This window comes from Falco punctatus (assembly GCF_963210335.1).
Source record: "Falco punctatus genome assembly, chromosome: 1".
Lineage (NCBI taxonomy): Eukaryota > Metazoa > Chordata > Aves > Falconiformes > Falconidae > Falco > Falco punctatus.
In genome coordinates this window covers 40,372,414-40,392,791 of record NC_137580.1, presented here as the reverse complement: position 1 = coordinate 40,392,791, position 20,378 = coordinate 40,372,414, and the positions used below count along the sequence as shown (strand labels likewise).

Here is a 20,378-nt window from a genome sequence, read left to right as displayed (position 1 = left end):
CTGCCAGTTACAATCACACAATTCCCCTGATGTACATGTTTAATAAACTTACCATTAATGTAGAGTGCTAAAGGAGCTGTAGTTAGGAGTACAACTAGAGGTTGCCCCGAAAAAAGCGCATAAAGCAGCCCTCCAATACACTGGCCGACGATTGTCTTCTGCACATCTACAAGTAGTTAGGAACAAACAGGGTTTTTAACCCACACCTCCCTGACCAAGGAGCATTCACAGGACATAGAAGCCAACCACTAATGAGCAAGAGCAATGTTTAGAGGGTATAGAGGTAAAACATTGTGAAAGCAAGAAAGCGACCCTTCACCAGGAAACTTGTACCAATAATTTAGGATGCCACCAGGTTTCCAGATGTTGAACTGTGAAAGTTAGGAGGGCTTTTTTTTGGGGGGGTTGGTTTTGGGGGGGGTATGTTTGTTTTTTAATATATTTGTTTTATTTTGAACAGCTATAAAAACATAACCTGTGTTTGTGGAGGCCTTCAGGACAAGATTTTGACTAAGACACCTATGAACTGTAACAACAGTAGGAACTGTTTCAGGGCCATAACTGGGATAGAGCAAAGCATCATCTGCTATACCAGTGGTTTGGATACTGGCAATCAAATTAAAATCAAAAGCACAGGAACTTGTACTAGGAAAAAACTTGAACATAATTACATCATTATAAAGCGAGCATCATTTAAAAATACAGTACCAGGTAATGGTACCAGTCCAAGTCAGATGATAACCATTTAAAATAGTGTTCAATTTTCCTAGTCTTCTGAGAAAGTCATGAACATCAACAATTAGAAAAACCTTCAGTTGTGGTTTTTTTCAGTAAATAAAAACTATTAAAACCTTCTGTGACCAGAGCTATTAACTTTGAATACATGGAATCCTACAACAGATGCACAAAACTGATAAACTTACCAATAGCTCCTCGGGTATTTTCATCATTGAGTGACCCAAATGCAATGGATGGAAGGAGGCAGGCAAAATACAGAAAGATCATAGTTGTGATGTATTTTCCTATAGCTTTGTTGTTTCCAATAATACCTAGTGTAAACCATAAACAAAACTCACGTTAATAGTGACCATCTGTAAACCGTTGAAACTCTACTCAAATCAGCCATATGTACCATTAGTTCTTTTCATGTTGAAAGGCAGAAGTAGAAGTTCAGTCCACACTTTAGTCTTAAACATATAGGTAGGTCTTTAACATTTGATTTTGTACATCCATGCTCTTTTTTTCATCTGGACCAGAAGCACCAACATGCCAACAGACTGCTTCAAGAGACGTTTCTGGCATCGTCAGAACAGGAAATACTGGAAGCTTTTTGTTCAGTTTTGCCAGCCCCAAAAGCTTGGAAGAGGATCAAAGCAGAAACCGTAAGTTTAGGGTTTATAAACCCCCTAATTCCCTGCCTTTTTCATACCAGCTTTATAGGACTTTTTTATTCTGGACTATGCCCCTAATGCGCTTCACTATGATCACTTGTCTTTGCAACTTATGATGCCTTGCACAGGAGAACATGAAGCACTTCATTTTTCCCTAGGCAGAAATCTGAGGTTATAGGCTTGAATCAATAATATGCTATGCTGAGCCAATTAGTGCTAGCAGACTTACAAAAACAAATAGCACAAGAGGTCAGGAATGCGTACATTGAGAGTTTTGCTTTAAAAAAATTCCTTCTGAAAGAATGGCTTTTTTTTCTTTTCCATCCACTCATCCCCTCTCATCTCCATCGGAAAAAACACACCAGGCCAAAACAAAAGCAGCCAGAAAGAGAATTAAAGTGTCATAATATGAATTTAAGGGCCTCTGAAGTAGCTTCCCTTCCCTTTCCTGTTTTCAGGCTGATGTCCATCCCCAGTGAGCTCATATCACATGAGAGAAAGGATGAGAGATGACAACGACTGATATTGCTTGAGAAGAGCAGAAGTTTTTCCACAAAACCACCTCTTCAGAGATGATACACCAGAGAGCCTTTTCAACGAAAACCTTGAAACAGCCTTCAACCTGCCTGTGCCACCATCCTTGATGGCGCTTCTGCTGTAAGACATTTGGACAAGATTGGAGTTGCCCAGTTCCTCTTTCTGTAAGCCCCCTGAGCAGTGAACTCCCGCACAAGCATCTGCCCCTAAGCTCCCAAATGTCATCTAACCTTTTGCAAGCATCAGTCCCTCGGCAAAGGAGCCAATGAGTTGAATTGGAGAAGGGAGGGGCTTTGCATTAGACAAGCTGATGCAGCACTAAGAAAAGCTGGACATTGCCACAACACACTAACTGGAATGAAAAAAAAAAACGAAACCAAAAAACAACAAAAAACCCCCAATCGTTCAATGACTTTGGAATCTTATCTACATCTGTTTTCTGCATCATTTGCAGTGCAGAGATAAGGACAGGAGGAAGATGCGAAAACCAAAAATCAAAGATGATGTGTAATGAACAGGCAGCCACGTGAATAAAGGACACCTTGAGATAGTTCCTTTTCACAGACACAAGAGGAACAGACACAAAAAGGAAACAGGACTTCTGATGCTCAGCATCCTCAAAAAACCAGGGCAGGGGCTAAAACCTAACAAGAGACATCTCAAGCACGCAAATATGAGCCTGACCTTCCAGGAGCCACAGGCCTAGCTGTTTCAAGGCAGATTCTTTTCTATTTACTGAGAAGATTCAGAAACCACAGACCGCATTCTTGACCACTCTTGGCAACCAAAAGGCCTGAAATTTCCTTCTTGCAGATGAAGCTTTCTCATGTGATCTTGCGTCCTACAGCTGCAGGCTCCTACCTCATACTCCCAAGCACCCAAGACCTTTAGAGAAATGGAAAGATTTGGCAGGGCAAACAGTGGACAACCTGGTCGTTTTATAAGTAGAGGTGGTCACATCCCTGTTCAAAGGACTCCATACCACTCCAGAACACCGCTTTTTGGAATCTTTGAAGCTTTGAAATCGTTTATAAGACAACAAGCAACCAGGACCAGAGAAGGAACTGATACTAAAAAAGGCTCATTTGCTGAGCAGAGATGTAAGTGAGGAGGTGCTTTCTGTCTTTCAGGTAGATAAACCATGGTACGAGAGGGCAGAAGGAAGGAAGAAGCCTTGAAGAGCATCACAAAAGCTCAGGCATGGCTTTTAGTTTCAGCTTCAATCCTTGCAAAGCAAGCAGCAGGAGTCCTGCTGATGTGGAGGTCCTTACATCACATCATGGCTGGGTCCAAGACTTCCAGTACCAAGCAGTACTTTAGTCCATAATCAGCCGGATGAGATGCAAGGAGCAAAGAATCCCTTCTGTTGAGCAGCAAAATTCGCTTCACAATGGAGACAAAAACTACATCACATTAAACATAGTCTTTCACAAACATGATTAATCACCCTCTAATTGCAGTTAAAATAATGAGCAAATACTGCCTCCTCATTCAGATTCACCCGAGACAAACACTAAAATCCGGTATTAACCACTATTTACCTTTTGCCTTTTTAAAGGCAACATCTGGCTAAACATTTTCAGGGTCTATTTGCAACCCAGGGACTGACATTACTTCACTTAAAAGAAGGTGGGCTGCATTATGATGGCATTTTATCTGCAGCGGGCTCATAAAGCCATTGAAAAAAATGTGTCACTCCAACTGCACAATGTAAATTTGTAGCAAAAAATCAACTCTCAGTCCAGCTGTGAGATTTGAGTAGTGACTTACAGAAGCAACCCCTTGAAATTAAGGTACATCTACACATTGAAATGGGAAGCAGGTCACGTTCATCAACATGACAGTTCTATTTTGCTTACCTGAATTTCTGAAATGTCATAGTTTTTCAAGACAAGGTTAGACTTACAGAAAAACTGCAGCATTACTGGCCTCACTTTGCTTGGTATTCTGCATCAACAAGCTAATGACCAAGAGACCGAGAGACTGGGACTAGAGCTCCTTAAGACTACTAATTGTACATTTACTGAATCAAAATTGAGACAGATGGACATTCTATGAAATGTCTGACTATTAATGTTCCTTCCCACTTCCCTGAAATATCTGATGAAAAACAAGTTTAATTCTAATAATCTGCAACACAGCAGCAAGGATGTGTCTATTTAAGCCACGATTTAAAAGAAGAAAAAAAAAGTCACCTTTGAATGGTAAAAACACACAATAAGGATATCTGTTCATGGGTTTTGAGCCATAAGAACTCAAAGGATTGCAAACTTCTGCTAATGCCCTCAAGCTGGGCTTTCACTTATTTTAATAGCTGCTGGACTCTGCCCAATTTTCTGAAGATGAACAGAAGACGAATCTTCCCTAAAGTCCTATGAACAGTACAAATGAGACTAAGAACTTAACTGGAAAAGGAAATCCAGTCTTACCAATTTTGGAGCAGAGAAGCCAAGCATATGCTCAGACTAGAGAAGTATGAAGAAACAAACCAAGGGCTCACAGATTTCCTTTCTATTGCTTCTTTCAGCCCATTTCCCCATGAAGTGCTAGACTCTTGGAAGGAAACATCCACAGACAAAACACGATGCTTTTATGCATCTTTAATGCATTCCCACCCACCACTGACACAACAAGAGACTTCAAAAGCAACTCAGGTCATGGTGCCCCAAAGCATCCAACAAGTCAGTCTTCAAGTGGCTTCTGAACTTTTACATCCAGCTGATATTTAGGAATGAAGGGCTGCAGAGTGATTCAGGAGCTACCCCACTACCTAACCTAGGGCAGCAGAGCAGTAAGAGAAGGGGAAAAGCCTATCTGCAATTCTTTTATTTTTTTCCTCCCTCAAGAACGTAATCCTGTCAAACAAGGTGGCCAGTGCAACCAGGCAAGAGTCAATGAAGATTTTGCACGTGCCACAATCAGTCCACAGTCAACATTTTAGCAGGTTTAAGCCCAGTGATATCTTAGACAATCAGCAACACAAAACTTCACCTTCCAATCCTATTTTTCCAGCACTTTCAAGCCTTCCTTCTAAGCATGCCTGCATTCCTCCTGCAAAACACCACTACCAAATCCCAAGGATGCTGCCAGCAGACGTGCTTGCCTTACTCTCAGGAGCTGGTTAGGGACCCTCTGCAGGACCAAGGACAGGGAGGAATTTGCATCTCCAGCTGAACTATCCACCCACCACAGCTGTGTTCTGAGGACACAGGTCTAGGAAAACAGGGGGAAACCAGAATAAATCTCAGCTCTCCTCTCTCCCCTTCACCACCTGCCTCTCCAAGAGGCAAAGGGATATGGCAGAACACAGAAAAGCTCACCATAAAAATCTCAAGCACCTCCTATTTCCTCCCAGGCACTCCAGGTGCTACCTCTGTTAAGTATTTATTCCTCTGTGCGGTACCAGAAAATACACACTGAGGGATAAGGGTAACAACTTTAAGGGGTTTCAGGAAACTTGTAGCTGTGTCCAGGCAGAATTCCCTCCTTCATTCAAACAAACAAAAAAAAATTCAAGAAGCTGCTATGGTCTGACTGTCTTAAAGAGTAATAATATCGATACACATGTGTTTAAGCCTACTTGACAAGATCAGGATGAAGTTCCGCACAAACTTTTTTTTTTAAGAAAGCAGAATCCCATAAACAGAGGTTGTAGTCATTAAAAGGAGACTAGATGACAAATTGTATGAATCCTAAATTAAAAGGAAAGTTACAGGTGTTCCTAGGCTCAACATTATCCAGTTCATCTTCAGTTGGTCCTGCTGGAAGACACCCATTACAAACCAACCATATCACTAAAGCCCCGGACCAAAAAAGTTTAGAAAACTCTTCCTTGATCCTTGCACATTAAGTAAGATGCACAAGACTTCACAATCCAAAGCAGACCTAAAGTTGATTGCTAATCTGGAAGAAAAAAGGAGAAAGAGAAAGATGTTTCCTTTATTTCTTCTCCCAAATCATGATGGTTAAAGATAATTTAATTGCCAGCTTTGTGTAATGTGTAAAGACTACCAATTCCAAAAAAGTCAAACTGGCAAAACATTTGCTGGCCCTACAAAAGCCTTATTTATCACCCTGTCCTTAATCAGTTTATCTGTCTAAACCAAAACCCCAGGATGCTTCTCAGATTGAGGATTTAGAGACTCCAACCATTCGGAAAAAAGGCATCTTTGTAATTCAGATCTCTTTGATGATGCACATGTGGTTGTCTGGAGCACAGATACTTGGATAGCTCAAATCCCCAATGTTCTGGTACACTGCTGCTTTGAGATGGTCCAGGAATTTCACATTCCTGATCACCTTCGGTCTTGGTGGTTTATGGCAGATGCTTTATGCTCCATCTGTTTTTCATTCATGCAAATCCTTAAAGAATTCATCCTAATTTCTGGTTTCTGGGAAGAAATGGCACATGCTAATATATTTATATAGGTTTTTTTAAAAAAATTCCTCCTTTCCTCATATCCTATTTTAAAGAGCACAACTGCTCCTAAGGCGAGTACTTCACAGTTGAGCTGCAGTAGTTCTTGGATTTCAACTTGGCTCATCTCTGCATCTTCCACTCTCCAGAAATTGTTTAATAATGCACGGACAGTTTTTAACATATACTTTCATTTTATACTAAAACCATTTTTCTGGAATGTTTGTAATGCTGGATTCTCACTATGACAGTATTTCATCACTCAGGGCAAATGCACCCAAGGGAACAATTCTTTCAAACTAGTCAGTCCCAGCACCTTGTTTAGGCCAAGCCTGATCTGCCATGTACATGAGTTCACAGAAAGCTTGCAGATCTAACTACAGCTGACAGACCCAGAGCTGATAGGTAGCATGCACAGGTTAATTTGGATGCATGCAGAGCCAGATCGTGGACCCTGAAATGCATTTCCAAATCTGCTGGCAGCCGAAGTTGGCTACAGGACCATCACATGATGCTTTTGTGCCTGTGAACACTGACAGCCACAGCAGTCACTGCACTGCCTTGAGATGCATGTGGGTCCCCACAAGGTGCTTCTGCCGCACTTTCCTTCTGAAGTGCTTTAGTATCCCTTTGTAATGAAGGGTCAGACTTTGACAGCCTACAAAGGCACAGCTGTAGAACTGAAGTGTCCTGAACCAACTGCAGAGGCGTCCAGATTAGGAGTTTAAGCCCCCGACCAGATCTGGTGCCAATGATGCACATGCCACAATATTTTTTCCTGTTTTATCATAATCCTTGCTGCTACCCTGAAAACAATTTATTGTCCCCTTTGTCCTCAACATACCCCCAAATCCCCAGAGAATATAGCATTATCTTGGCTTCAAAGAGAGCCTGCCCTTCCATCACCCCAAGGCTCCTGAAAAGCAGTTTAATCCCAGCAATTAACACACTTGCAGAAAGCATCCAGCACTCTACTGTGCTAAGCTGGCATCTCATCTTATTTTTTTCTTTCAAGCAGAGTAGATACCACTAACCACAACACGCATCATAGTGGATGAAGCATTCCTAGACAAGGATCTTTGTAGGAGGCAACTCCCCCAAACACATGGCATCTTCAGCTGAGCAGCCAACAGCTGATTGCTATGTTCCTCTGCTGGTAGTGACCATCTTGTTGAAACGCAGTGAAGGACTCTGCCCATGCTTGCTCTCAAGCTTAGGCTGCTGTGGAGGGTGGCTTTGCACCAGAATACTTGTCTGCATAACGGGGCTCGGGTATGCATCTTATTTTCTTATGCCAACTCCAGGGGAGAGCACCATCAGCAGAGGTGCAGTGGGGAAGGCTGGGACACTGTAGCTTGAGCTAAGGAGGATTTAACAGCAGAAACATGTCTGACAAAGCCCCGAGATTCTCCCTGCCTACACTCTACATATTTATTTTATATGCAAATTTTCTGGGTTTAATATGTGAATACATTAGCCAGCTCCCCAATAAGCTATAAGAAATTGAACATGTTTTGATGTCAGGCTGAAGCGCTGTAATCATGGTATGCCCTGAAGACTTAGCAGCCTTTAAAAAAAAAAAAAAAAAATCTCTGAAAGTGAAAGTTTGAAAGTAAAAAAGGAGAAAGTGACTCTTAAAACCAACAATGCCATTGTGGGAGCTATATAAAGCCCCAAACCTGAGGCTCAATATAAACACTGTATTGCTGCTCCTGTGATCTGGCTACAGCAGACAAGCTATATCCTGTTTTTAAAAGCACTGAGCTGAAGTTACTGCAGCTCAGATTTTGCTTAAGCATTTTCAACTCCCACAGCATCACCATAATCACTATTGAAGCTGGCTTGCAAAGACAGCAGAAAGAGCTTATTAGGCCAGTGCCGACTAATTAGGTTGCAATAAGGTGATCTGTGTCTACACACAACAATAATCAATCTATTTATTGCCTCATTGTTTAATAAAAATTAAAATCCTCATACACATACAGCTAGCATCTTCATTAAGGGAACACTGCAAGATTCTCATCTATAGTGTGCCACCATGCCTATTCATAGGCTTTTATCAAAATATTCCTTTAAATATGAAATAAGAGAGCTATTACACGTATCAAAGAACACATTCAATGCACACTGTAAACAGGACATTGCATCACAAAAATTCAAAATCGGGCCAATGCTTTCATAAACATTGGCCAACATACCATCAGTGAAGTCCAAAGCGTACACTGGAAATCTTCGCGCAATGTCATCAGAAATCCCCTTGCCAATATTGAGAAACTCATGCAACTAAAGAAAGGAAGGAAGTGCTGTGTCAGTTTAAAGGCTCATGTATTGTTAAAGAGATTAACCTCCTTATTCAATACTGATAGGAGCAAAACTGGTCATTTTGAATAGGGCATTCAAATCAGATTTTGTAATGATAATAAAAAACTCTTCACACTTCAATTTATATCCTCAAAAGCATTGTAAGAGAGAAAATCCCCCAAGACCACCCTGTTTTCCTCCCTTCCTTCCCTTTTCCCCCTCCCATTCATATCGGCATCCCTGCTTTGCAGGTGAGGGAGCTGAAGCAGTGTGACCCACTGAAAACACCCTGGCCAACAGCAGGATTAGACCTTGGGTACCCTGGGGTTGAACAACAGGTCAGAGATGCCCTTCCCACCCCTCTAGCCAACTTTTTTTTCTTTAGATGCCACCACAAACACACACCCCAAAAACACTACCCCCAAATCTACATGAAGCTTCTGAAAAGGGATCCCCAGCAAGTGCTACCTTCCCTGGCATTGCCATGAGAAAGGGAAAACTCAAATAGATGTAATAAGGGAACTAAGACCATCTACACCTCAAACTCCACCAAACGCGAAAAAGCTCTAATAACTTCACATAACCAAGCCATAATTTCTGCCCATTGAAAGATATTAAGATCCTTGTGAGAGGGTTCCAAAAACTCAACATGTTCCCTTTTATTTCTGGTTTAGGGGCCTGCAAGTTACAGTATGATTGTTGATACAATCTGATGCTCACCACAGGCAATAAGGAGCTTTTCAGAAACATGCGACAGCTGCTATTGACTTACAGCCTCCCAATTCTCACAGCTACATCCTTACAGAAAGCACATGGAAAGCATCAGAGTAGGCAACACTTGCAAATGAGGCACCTGCCAGATTTTTCCCTGTTATCCTCAGCTCAGAGTATATGTATTACTCTGAAAATCAGATGCACCTTATACAGTGCTAATTACCCCAGCTGTCTCAGCTAAAACATTTTGCATGTTTGTTACAGAACCAGACACAGAAGACTTATGACCTCTGCTACAAACTGTAAGCAAGGCAGGAAATAATAGATCCAAAATTGACACCAACAGACCATCTCAAAACAGCATGGACATCTTCCTTTGGCTGGTTTATGTGGAAACTGATAAAAAGTATTTCTTTAGAAAGGACACTACTGTGCTTGTTCAACAGACTACACACAACTCTGTCTTTTCTCACAGGGCTCCAGTGTTTTGCAGCAGCTGGAAGATCAGAGCCATAGGTAAAACACAATAAGAAAAACTCCCCTTTAGAGGGAATACACAGGGCATGACAAACTCTAGGGTTTGGGGTGCAAAAGATAACTCAAAGGATTAGCTCCCTTATCAGTGACTATGACATCTCATATTTTAGCTACTTAAGTCAATCCTGTTGCATTTTGCCAATACACCTGTATTACTTTAGGACAGTTTCAACTCTCTGACCTGAACGATCAGGATGAAATTCAGCAGACACCAGCATAACATTTGTATTTTAAGCATTTCTGAAAAAGCTATGAGCTTAAGCCATATTTGGAGGCATATTTGGACATCAAAGCCATATGCGCTTGAAAAGCAATTTAATTCCACCCCCCCACCTCCCCAAGAAAGACATTCCTGAAGGCACAAGTCAGACAGAGAATCACAATAGCTTTAATGACTAATATGTTTACTTGTCTCGCTGCAGTGAGTATGGGGAAAAGGATGCTCAGGGTATCTCATCTTCCGGGGAAGAAGCCACAGGCTTGCTGCTGGCCTGGGGTGGGGAGGGAAGGGGCACTCATGCACGATGTCTGATCACAGGCAGCAGTAAGTGCGCAGAGAAGAGAGAAGCACTGCCTAACTTCTTGTCCTACGAGGCACACTGAGACAAATAGATTGTTTGAGACCCCCTGATTCCTTCATGTGCTTATTTCTTGCATGTGTGCAATTTTAGGCTAGGCTGGGGCATGGGGATGTCAAGCTAAACCTCAGTGGCTAAGAACAGGGAAAGTCAATTCTTCCGTATGGCTAATCCTACTCTTAGCTTTCCTCTCTGCTCTGCTAACCTTACACTCAACTCTGCTTGCACTGAGGAGATAAAAGACCAAGTTTACTGGCCTCTGAAGCTACCACACTTTGTTTTTGGTTTTAACCCCCAACCTATCCACCATGCATATTCATTGTCTAACTGTACTCCAGACATGTTTCAGTCAGGCTTTTGCCTCATGCTGTCTTCTGAGCCTGCACCTTGTGAAGTTTCCCAAAAGCCTTGGAAAGGACAGGGCTGACATTTTATTCTTTCCTCATACACCCCAGTGCTGGGAATTTCTTGGACTGCGGTGCCCTACTTCTTTCTCTTTCAGTGGGTCAAGTTTGGCTGACACATGGGCTTTCCATTCCCATTCATGGTGGCACCTCTGTCATGGCCCTATTGTCTTTTTGATTTAACCTGGTACCAAGGGGCCTTATCCAGGAGGCCAAAGCCGCATCCCCCCACCAACACCTCAAGGCTTATTAGCCTTTAGGAACTACAGCTCAGGTACCCAGCGCCAAATCTTCCTTCAGACTCCTTATTCTCCTCTTCTGCAAGTCCCTTTAGTGCTTTGCCCATGCTGTTCCTAATACATGAGACAGGAAAGAGCAGCAAAAGGAGCGCCTCTCCCCCTGCCCCCCCCCCCCAAAAAAAAAAAAAACAACCCACAAACCACCAACAAAAAACAACCCAACAAAAAACCCCAAACAAACACTAGAGGAATTTCATGAATTTTCCAATTGCCATTTTACAAATCCCTCCAGGTCTCTTGCTGTAAGTGACTGTTGTTTGTGTTAAATGAAGAGGCTAAGCCAGCACTTAACAGCAGTTAAAGCCAAACAGAAAGTATCTGCTCCAACACCACCAACCCTTTCTCAGTCCTCTTCTGAAGTACTGAGGGGTGCATGACTATTTTACACAACCAGGGACACACACTATTCTTCCATCTGCTGATGCTGAGCAAGCATAGCCCAGCCCTCTCAGCAAATCCACACAGGTATCAGACACAAAAATCACAGCCAGAAAGCATCACAACTGCTAGGGGCTCCTCCATGAACAAAACCACAATTAGCCTCAAATCTTCTTGTTTACTGAGGCATCTGACTTAATTATGACTGAGTATGTAGCCTTGCCTAAATAATCCTCTAAGATGAGGCAAAGCAAAGTGACTGCACTGTAGGCACAACATGTATGCAACTGTCATGTCCCCTTCAGGATTTTAGCCAAGCTAAAAACAAGCACTTGCAAAAACCCACTCGTGTAGAGAGCGTTTGAGACCCATTTCTCTCCCATCACTGCAGGGCCAAAAGAAGAAGGGAGGCAGGAAAGATTTTTATGCTACCAAGAGACTTTACCCTCCTGAGAGCTCCCTTGTAACAATACAGTGGCTCCACATTAGGGTGTTTATTTCACTGGGGTGGCTTACAGGTTGAAATTACACCCTGGTCTCATATGAGTGTTTGCTCATATTAAATGCTTCCCTTCTAGGAGACTATTGCACAGGGCAGACAGAGGGGGAGGAGATACTGCTGGAGATGCCTCTCAGAGGAACTCAGGAATGCAGGCTACAATCTCAAGTCAGTCTCATCTCTCCAGGCAAATCTTTGCTTGCCAGGAAAAGAAATCTCCATCCTAGCTCTCGAGATCAATGCTGGCAAGGCAAGGTGGGGGACAGCTGCTTCCAAGAGACCTGAGAAAGCAGAGTTACTACTGTACAGGCTGCATCTCCTGAGAGCTGAAAGATAAAACATTTTAATAACAACAGTTTACCAAATCCAGACCAAGAACGGTCAATGCCAAGAGCAAGTGCTAGAGAAACAAGTGCTACTATCTACAGTACTGGCCAAGAGCCATCAAAAGTCTGCCTGGCCAAGGCTGCTTGCCCAGCAAGGCAAGTAGGAACCACCACTTCTCAGGGCCAACATCTATCTATAAGCACAGTGTTACATCCAGCCCTCCTGTTCACCCAAAGCACAGAGCAGAAAATCCTCTACAGACATTTAAAAAGGGCTAGGTTTAGCAGAAGACAGAGCCAGATATTTCAACTGCTTTAAGAAAAACTCCTTTGAAAGACCAAGTGCAAAGGGTTAAACCTACCTTTACCTAAATTACATTACTGCAGCTACTCTGAATACAACCACCCTGGACGGCCTAGGTTTAAAGAGGGTTTCAGGACTTGTTCTGCAAACTTAAGAGCAGGTATGGGGTCAAAGCACTACCTATAAGCAAGGGGATTCTCTAGGAAAAACATGAACTTTGCTCTTTTCCGGATGTGCAGATAAAAACCCTTTAAGTCTATTCCAGGAAAAAGTGCTAAGTTAACCAGCTTCTGCACTGTAGGCAACCCAAAGCTTTAAGGTTATTTGTAATTCAGGGACAGGAGCAGCCAGCTAGAGATGGCACAGTTTGTTTTTCAGGTATGCTGTCTGGTTAAAGAATGAATTTCTGAACAGAAAAACAAAGTGATGACCAATACACAGGAAATTCCAGAAAAGAAAGCTGGGTTACAGCATTTCCCTCAAACTTTAAAGTACAAAGCAAGTAACATTTTACAGAGCTACAGATCAAACAGTGAGAACTCAGGCCAAATACTGACAAGCAACTTCTAAGTGAAATTACCGTGCAGAGATGGCCAAGAAGTCTTTTGGCTGCAGGAAAGACAAGCGGCAGCTTCCTTCAGAGACTTTGGATTGTAAGGATTAAGTACCATGGACCCACAATGCAGTGATCCATTAATCCCATCCTTGACTAAGCATCTGGAATCAAAGTCCTGTAACCATTTCAAGCCCCTACTGCTCTGCATCCCCCTTCAGCACCTGCCTCTTTGAAGTGGTGAGTTTTTTTCTTTCAGATTTACAGCAGCAGCTGAGGAAGGCAGATGTACACACATCAGCCATTTATGGAAACCTCAGTGCTGAGAGCTTGCTAGGAGAGCCCAATGGATGCAAGCAGCACAAGTGCTTCATCTCCTTATTCAAAACCCCTTGCATTTATGCATTTGGACACCACTGAAGCAGGTGCATGGCAGATGTTGGCCAGCCTTACCTTTAGTGGCTTAGGACTGTGTGACTTGTGCCCATCACTCATCGCTGAGGGTCTCTGATTCACCACCGTCAACAAGTGGCGTTGGTGGACTAAGGCTTCCTTGAACTCCTCTTCTGTTTTGGTTTCTAGGAGTTTCTGCCGAAAGGTTATGTCCGAAAACATTGTGGCAAAGGTCCTGCCCACTTCTGTGGCCGTTTTGGTACTTTTCTGAGCAGAAAAGACAGGCAAAAAAACACCTTGTAAAACTACTTTCTTTTACTTCTGAAAGCAAACTCACTGATTTACCCATTGGGCACCATCTGAAGAGCCAGGTACTTGGTTTCCAGGACCCCAGAGACACCTGCAGAAGAAAAGCATACGCGGAAGCTGTTGCAGATGAACACACCAACCACAGCAGGATCCTGTGTGGAACCACAGCAGAACATACAGGCCCTGACCAGAAGCACTGGTCAGTCTTACTTGATCAACTTCCCAGGACTCAATCCAAAGCTGTATCATGCTGAGCATGCGTTTCATCCCTGGTCTCCCTTCAAGGCTGCTAAGACTAAACAAATAAGGCTTTGTATCCTACAGCATCTCAGCATTACTGCTACTGGAGCAGAAAGACGCTGTAGTCAATGTTCCTGCAGGTAGAAGCTGCCTGATGTCTCTTCTGAAAGACAGAATATTGTTCATATCTGCTTCACCAGCTTCCTATTTTCTAAACATTAAAACTCAATTCGGCTGGCCTCTCTGGGACAATTCTGGCAGCACAAGTAGAGATTTAGAGCTCTCTGCTAAAGTACTGGCACAGAGGAAAGCATAGGAAAGAAGCAGCTGAGTGCACACACGCAAGGAGCTCTGTATCTTCACTAAATGCTTGGAAGAGACAGGAGACTTGCAAACATGTAAAAGGAACAAGTGCCTACTTGCAGGCTTTAACACTGCTGTGAGCCAGAAGCCTGATGCTTTGAGGGCCCAGTGTCAACAGCATCCAAGCCTGGTTTCCTATTGCTCCAAGCACCTTGAAAGTTAGACACAAAAAGGGAACGGTAGACGAGACTGAGCTCCCCAATCCTACACAAACCCACCAAATCCAAGCTCTACAAACCCTGACCTGCTCAACTGCTTGTACCACTTTGGTCAGGCCTGATAAGATACTTGCCAAGGCAAAATTATGTAGAACCATAGCTCATTAAGAACTCCTTTTGATGCCAAGTTTTAACCCACCCACCTTCGCTACACTCAACACTCATCATGCAGCAACTGCTAGAGACACCCAAACAACCACCCTCCTTTGGACAGCCTCCAAGCTCCTCACATTACTGTGAAAAGTAGTAGTGAGCATATGTGTCTGATCTGAATTAGTTTTCGGGATTCATAACAAAGCAGATGAATAATTTTTTCATAAACACAACCAAATAATTCAGTGTTGCTTGACACAGAGGCATGGACACGTGGGTTGCACTGCACTAGTCCCAAAGTCATCACTCACACTACCACCTCTCCTCCACTACACTCTCTCCATCACAGGGAATGCTCCTTCAGATACACTTGCTAGGACATATTCAATTTAAGTTTCTAGGAAAGGGTTTGGATTTAAGTGAAGATAATCTGCTCTGGGAATTGCTTTTAGAGTTCATAAGCTTGGTCCTTTCAGCCTGGATTTGCCATCACAGGGGAGGCTTCTCCTTTCATCTCTAAGCAGCAGTAGTCCTTGGGCTGGATGCTGCAAGGGTCTTCAAGCTGCCGAGTGCTGCTTCCTTTCTTGGCTTTCCCAGAGGGAGATGAACAGTTTAGAGCAAAAGCACTCAAGGTTTTTTTACATCCTCCATGCTGGAGAAGGCCAATGATCTGGATTTCTCAGTACAACAGATGCCCATTTGCTGGGCTCTTTTTTTTCCTCCCCAAGAAAGGCTCAATTAATCTGTTACTGTCAGCAAGTTAATTATTTTAACTGCTGTACCAGAAATGCGTACTTAGAGCTGGCTAGATAAACTCATTTAAAATAAAAAGCATATTGGCAACTGCAGCTCTGCTTGGCCTCCACTCCCTTTCCTTAATTCGATGCTGTCCATTGGAATTGCAAACTTTCAGGATACAAGCGGATGCAGAGCTGTTCGCTGGGTGCTTTGCACGTAGCTGGCCGGAGATAAGCAAACTGCCATACAATGAAAGAGAGATCAATGCAATTGCGCACGGGTTCAGTTGTTTGCCTGATGCTTTTGTAAGTAACATCAATATGTTTTCAGCCTGTTGGGTTTGAGATCTATGCCAAAAGCATTGAACTTCTCAGTTGGGAAAGGTCTGCCAGAAATCCTGGGAAATAAGGAAACACCAGTATTTCCATTTAAACAAGGGTGGTGGTGACTGGGGGTGGGGAAAGACAAACCAGACTAGAAGGTCCCAAGGTCACACAGACAGCATTTGAGAGCAGGAAATTGAATCAGGATATGTCCTGTTCCAGACAAGGTCCCCCAACCTCTCCAGCACCTCCCAGAAGCACAGACCTAGTAGCCCCAAGGTGTAAACAGCCAGCTTAAGTGTGAAAAGGTCTTGAGCTTTGAACCATTCAACCCATTAGCTAGAAGAACACACCATCTTGATCAAGGCAGTGCTTTCTAGGAAGACAGGATGGTGATCCCCAATTAACCTTGATGCACCCCGCGATATTGTAGTGAATGTGTACTACTACAGCATTTGTTGGCCTTGTCTACACCAAAGAACCTGTAAGTACCCTTGAGCTTTAACCTTGGTGGCTGAAAGTGCCAAAAGCTATGAAAACACATCCCAAAGCACCTCAAGACAGTCTGACCTTACAAGCACTCCAGCTCCCAGATAGTTTTGTTCCCATACTGCAATAAAGCTCACAAAACTACAGCTTCCTCTTGGTTACATTAGTCCATCTACACCTGCTTCAACCACCCTGCCGTGTAACCGTTAGACCCATCAGGAGTTTGCTGGGAAGTCAACCCAGACCTTTGCAGTGGGGCATCAGCTGCAGACTTACAAGAGCCCTTCACAAGGATGGCTTTAACCAGGAACAGTATCCCTTAACTCTCCAAATAGTAGCTAAACCAGTAAAGCTGGAAGGGGGAATCTGTGGAGTAATACACACATCACAGCTATAGCTCTAGCAAAAGGTGTACGGGAGCTAACACAATCTGCAGTGTTCTCCTCCCAGTCAGGCTAGAGGCCATTCCCCAGTATGAGATGAGGGCACAGCCGACTAATCCACCCCTCACATCCACTGTTACCATAAACCATCTTGACAACTGCTGAGATCTCAGGCCTTTTCACATCCGCTGGTGTTTTAAAAATAATACATTATCATTAACCCTAGAAGGAGACCAAGAAAAAACAAACTTGGGAGAACTCTCTGAAGCACCAGAGCAAACAAGAATGCAATACTCACCATTTTAGGAGGAGCCAGGACTAATATCACAAATCTCACTTCACAGGAGTTTTCACCCCAATTCTGAGGCCTCTCCAGGCGGCTAATGCAAACATGACGTCGCTGAAGGGACTTTATAGTGCAACTGTCAAGGAAGATGGCATTGTTATGCATAGCACTACGACACATGACATGCTCTTTCCTGGTGTGCAAGGTTTATAAACACACATTTAAGCTTTGAGAAACACGAAATCTTATTGGTTGTGCAAGGGTCACTTCTGAAGGAACTTAAAGTCACTGTTTAAGACTGTTAGCCCAGTTCAGCTAACTTCTGTAGAATTCAACATCCATGTTTTTATAGGCAATAAGTTTCAAGATTAAGGTGTATTCTCCCTCTTCCTCCACCTGCTTTTTAACAGCCAAGAGAGCAAGAGTGCAACATACCTAGTACTTGCAGTGCTGCAGAAGTTTCTACAAACAAGCCCTCTTAGAAAAAAACCCACCACCACTTATGTTATTGGAAAGCAGTTTACACTTCATTTCATTTCACCCAATCTCCCAAATTGCTTTTTGAAACATTAAGGCAAAGTGCCAAACCAACATTTCCACTTTTGCCTTGGGCATATCTGTTTGATCGGCTTCCCCTGTTTGCTCTCAGCTGTTATTTTTCCCTTTCCTGGTACAGGTGTGTAATAGAAACCAAGCTGACCTCCTTGCTCAAGATCTACAGACACTGTAGCAGGCAGGATTACTGCTCAGAGGGAAATCCTTGGCTGCAATCCAGCCAGCCCTGCTGGGCACACGATGGCTGTTTGACTCCCAAAAACTAGCAACAAGTTGTTTGAAATAAAGAGATCATCTTTGGAGGCCATGAAAGACCAGGTTTGTCTCCACCCTGGGGTATTGAAACAGAGCTGTGATCTGGGTAGTCATCATTTTTCCTGCTGGGAAACTCTGAAAAAGCAGCAAAGTGGCTTGGTGCAGCTGCAGCTGGAGGCCAACACCAGCCTGGACTGCAGCTATCCTGTTCCCATTAATGCTACCTACTACTTCCCAATACTTCTAAAAAGCACTGGTGAAATACATACACAGGGTTTACATATCGACACTGAAAGAGGTACGGAAGTGTGTTTTCCTACCTTGGAGTGATTCCTCCCCTCCCTGGCCTTTTTTCTCGTTCAAAGTCACTTTGACTGCTTGCTCCCTTTTATTCATCTAGCCCGTGCTTACAGTCCTCTGTGATAAAAAGATTCATCTCTCCTTTAACTTCTCTTCCATAATCCTAGCCCATTTCTTTTCTTTTAACATGTATTCTCACACCCACACACCCTAAAGGTTTTTCCAGTAATGACTTCTGAAGATCTCTGGCTGGAGATGTACTAGTCAGGCACACATTATATTATGTTCTTATAACTTGCAAAAAAAAAAATAAAAAAAATCACACCACCAAGTATTTTCTTACTGAGTTTGACTTCCTGATCACAGATTGGAAGCAGGCTACTTACACAAATTAATTCAGACAAAGGCACTTGTCTGAGTGCAACCAAACAGCTTAATTAGAACAATATAGGTTATGAGTCAGATGACAGTATTTAATTTATTTCCGAACTCCCCTCCACCACAGCCCCTTGTCCTTTTTCTACTCGAATCAGCTTTGAAAGAGAGAAAGATCGAGGCAGGTCCTAAGGTTAGCAATAAATCCCTTCTAAAGTAATTGAAAATAGAGTGCAAGCTATCTTCTCAATTAAACCCATAGTCTGGATCTGCAACAATTCTTGTCCTTTGCTCCCAAGGGATCAAAGTAGCAGAGACAACACTGATTTTCACAAGCAAATCAACGACCTCGTAGCAATCCTGCTGTGGCTGGACAGCATACAAGCCTCCTTATGTTAATAGTTCAACAAGCCAATAAGGAAGCTATGTGAACTCTGGGCTTTAGATTAATGGAAGAACCTTCAAGTGGTCCTACACTTTCAGCGCTCTCACCTTCATCCACCTGAAATGGTCACCAACAGCAAATGGCTGTTCTCAGCATTTTCATATCTCAGCAATTGAGCTCAGATTAGTTTGTTTAGAAAAAGGCGGCCTTCTGGGCATTTTGAACACCATTTCTATCTCAGAGATGGCAGAAGCAGATATCAGGTACCTATTGCTCACAGAGCCATACTACCACTTTCCAGACATCCTCCCTTTCCTACTGTACCCGTCAGGCAGCACCCGACCTAGCAAAAAACTGCTGAAGTACAGAGTACGGCCAGAACAGACTTACTACAGGACAAGGGCTGATCACACCAGCACACACCCCAGTGCCCCAAGTAGGGCAGCATACTAAGGCACACACGTGAATAGAAGTTTGTGTGTGTTGTGGAGGTACAAGTTACCAGCCACGCCTTAGCAGTGCTGCTCAGCAGCATCTGCTTGCCTGCTCCCACCCTGTTTGAGTGAACCCAAGAACTGAAACCTCACAAGAAACAGAATTTCAGCTTGCTGCTACCCAGGGCAGGAAAGCCAGTGTGCAAAAGCCCAGCTCCCCTGGCTACAATATGCAAATTCATGTGGCAATAGAGCAAGTTATTTGGAAAAGAGCTATTATATACTGCAATAATTGAGCAAGCCACATGTTTCTTCTGTAGCTGGCTTTCTCCCTGAACTGACAGGGTTATGTTTCAGCTCCAGTAGCTCACCTCTAAGGCCTGCTTTCCAGAGATGACAGTCCTGCCAACAGTGCCAGTCCATAGGCTACAACATCGCTTTAGCTCAAGAGCTTCTTGGCTATGTAGAGGAAAACTTGACTCTGAAAGGCTGCTCTTTAATATTGGATCGCTTTCACATGCGAGTTAGTTTTCTGGGCAGCCATGCCAAACCTTGTGTTCCTCTAAATCAGGAGCCCACCATTTTCCTTAAATTGAGGGACTGGGGAACTGTGCAACAAAATGATCTCGAAGTTTGGGCAGTACTGGAACGTTTAGCAACACGGAGCACACTTACAAGACACCAAGAAGCCTGATGTCATCATTACCCATTTTTATGTGGAATGGTTTTATTCACAATGCTGGAATTTGCAACTTCTCACACCTATGAGAACATTTATTCCAACTCTTCCATAAAGAGCTCTATTGACACAGACATGTGCATCTGAATCCCAGTATATCCCAGTATCACACCAGTAAAACAGCGTGGACCACTGAGTAATTTCCAGTCTAGTTTAAGTCAATATATGGATACAATTTAAATCAATAACACCTTCACAAACCAGGCTGAGTCAGTTTAGTGAGGGTAAACCAGAGAAAAACCAGAATTAAACAGGCACCACA

The 20,378-nt window shown here is 43.2% G+C and overlaps 1 protein-coding gene across 12 annotated transcripts in view; it reads right to left on the bottom strand.

The window, feature by feature from the left end:
- SLC4A11 (solute carrier family 4 member 11) overlaps positions 1–20,378 on the bottom strand; it is a 134,197-nt gene that overhangs the window by 25,320 nt on the left and 88,499 nt on the right. For all 12 annotated transcript variants that reach the window (XM_080396461.1, XM_080396460.1, XM_080396457.1 and 9 more), the window contains 5 exons: positions 17,086–17,209; positions 13,692–13,898; positions 8,544–8,628; positions 924–1,049; positions 53–166 (listed from right to left, as the gene is read on the bottom strand). In XM_080396461.1, the coding sequence (XP_080252587.1) occupies positions 53–166; positions 924–1,049; positions 8,544–8,628; positions 13,692–13,898; positions 17,086–17,209 (656 nt within the window). The remainder of the gene's footprint in view (positions 1–52; positions 167–923; positions 1,050–8,543; positions 8,629–13,691; positions 13,899–17,085; positions 17,210–20,378) is intronic.